General features: G+C 32.4%; 1 protein-coding gene across 1 annotated transcript; it reads right to left on the bottom strand.

Annotated features, from left to right (window-relative positions):
• Positions 1-204: 204 nt before the first annotated feature.
• LOC111717637 (MAM and LDL-receptor class A domain-containing protein 1) lies at positions 205-2,021 on the bottom strand. Its single transcript, XM_023493132.1, has 6 exons — positions 1,960-2,021; positions 1,537-1,814; positions 1,332-1,466; positions 1,108-1,276; positions 456-721; positions 205-384 (listed from the first exon to the last, which is right to left on the bottom strand). The coding sequence occupies exons 1-6, from the start codon at positions 2,000-2,002 to the stop codon at positions 220-222; spliced, it is 1,056 nt and encodes a 351-aa protein (XP_023348900.1). The 5' UTR covers positions 2,003-2,021; the 3' UTR covers positions 205-219.
• Positions 2,022-2,027: the final 6 nt, after the last annotated feature.

Genomic DNA, 2,027 nt, shown 5'->3' with positions numbered 1-2,027 from the left:
TACTATCAAATATATTTGGTTTCGTTACTTAAGCTTTCGGACTGGAAGACGATTTCTACGGATCTCCACATTAATCCATTTTTCATGAAATTTTCTTACATCAAGATTTTTCGTTTTAAAAATCACAAGCTTTTTTAAAATAATTCAAAATAACTCTCACTTAGACGAAATTGTTTTGAAGAAGTTTGATATTTTAGTTCAAAAGTCTGGCTAAGCATGCTATATTATGATCATCAAAATTTTCTTGGTAACCGCTGTACAATTGTGAATCATATATGGTAATAAATAAAAGGAAACATATAATAAATGTATTTTAGTACCTGGATGATCTTCCAGTTCTTCATCTTGTTGAACAACATTTATACTTTGTATACCACCTTCATGCTAAGTGTAAATGATTGTTACTTAATCTTAAATAGTATGATGGGCTGATCAATACAATATGAAAATTTTACCTTGATAGAAAACCAGAAATGGAAACATTCTAATAAATGATTTGCCCCATGAATCATTGGTATCTCAATTTCTGAGGTTTTAAGTTCTGTTTCACTATCTCTAGCAGAAATATATGCAAAATAATGTTCTCTATTTCCAGTGCTGTCAGTGATAGGTCCATCATTTATATCATTAAAATTATTTCCTTTCTCCCGAATAAACATGAAGTTTTCATGTCCAGTTACTTCATATCCACAAAAATCAGTTTCAAATTCACAGAATATAGCTAGAAAAAAAATTATATTCTCATTTATTTATTATACACTCGAGTGAGTGCACTTAGTAACATAAAGTATAGAATAAAAAGGATTCTTGTTTAGGGGATGTTTTTACTAGTTTTTTAAATCTTCAGGATAGAAACAAATCTGAGGAACTAAACACAGACGGAAATATTTACTTGGAGTTAATATTTTTTTTATGAAATGGTTTCATCTGCATTAAATAACAAACCATTGACTGTTTTCATCTTCAAAAACGGTTGAACCTAACAGAAGCTTTTTTCGACAAATAGTGTTTAACCAAAAAAGGGCCGAAAAATGGAAGAAAAATTTTATGTCAAGCTCAAGAAATATTGGTGCCAAGTTCTCTAAATTTTTTTAATGAGATGTTTACTTGGTGGGATGTGAGTTGTTCCATCAGTAGGGGGGTGTTCTGTTGGTGTAACAACCGCTTCTGGTGGAAAAACAGTGCAAGCACTGGAAGATTCTTCTTTCACAAACAGTAGATCATCAACTGCTATATATCCACTAGTTCCATCTCCCTTTTCAGCTTCAATGATTATCTGAAGTAGATTCAGGATTTGTAAAAGATTGTAAGATTTAATGTTTAAAGCTTACCCTGGGAGCGGATATGTAAACTTGTCCGATTTCCCAATCTCCATTTGACAATACAGATGATAGTTCCCAAAGATATTCTTCATATCCATCATGATCTTGTATTTTTATTCGGAGAGATTTAAACGATCCATTTTGCTAAAAATATTTGTTATGAATCCACAAATTATGTGTTTATGAGTACAACTTTATAATGTAAAAAACACACCTGAATGTTATAAAAGAAGTGCATACAAGTAGCAATTGTTTCATCATGCATTTTAGATTCAAGTAGCAAAGTTGATTTAGGCTCACCAAGATCACCACTCACGTAAGCAAAATAACCTTTATCTATTCCCCCGGGTACAGGTTTATCAGAGTTACTTAATTCCTCAGCATTTGTGCGAATCCATTTATCTTTAGAAGGTGAGCTGTACTCACAAGTATTCTCTTCAAATCCGCAGGATTGGAAGTTTTCAGGAGTTGGAGTAGTTTGTGTTGATCCATCTGACAAATATCACGTGATAAATGCGTTTTTAAAGATTTATAACTAAAGGCAACACCCCCAATTAGAAAAAAAACATAAACAAGATCATGTAAATACAGGGTTCACTCGGTAGCACATATTAAAGTAGAACTAGGAATATGATACCTGGGTTTGCAGTTGTAGATCCAAACCATGCATCTGGGGGCATTACCTCACATATATCACTGGGTCTA

This window comes from Eurytemora carolleeae, unplaced genomic scaffold (genome assembly GCF_000591075.1).
Source record: "Eurytemora carolleeae unplaced genomic scaffold, Eaff_2.0 scaffold2900, whole genome shotgun sequence".
Classification (NCBI taxonomy): Eukaryota; Metazoa; Arthropoda; class Copepoda; order Calanoida; family Temoridae; genus Eurytemora; species Eurytemora carolleeae.
This window is presented reverse-complemented; position numbering and strand designations above follow the sequence as displayed.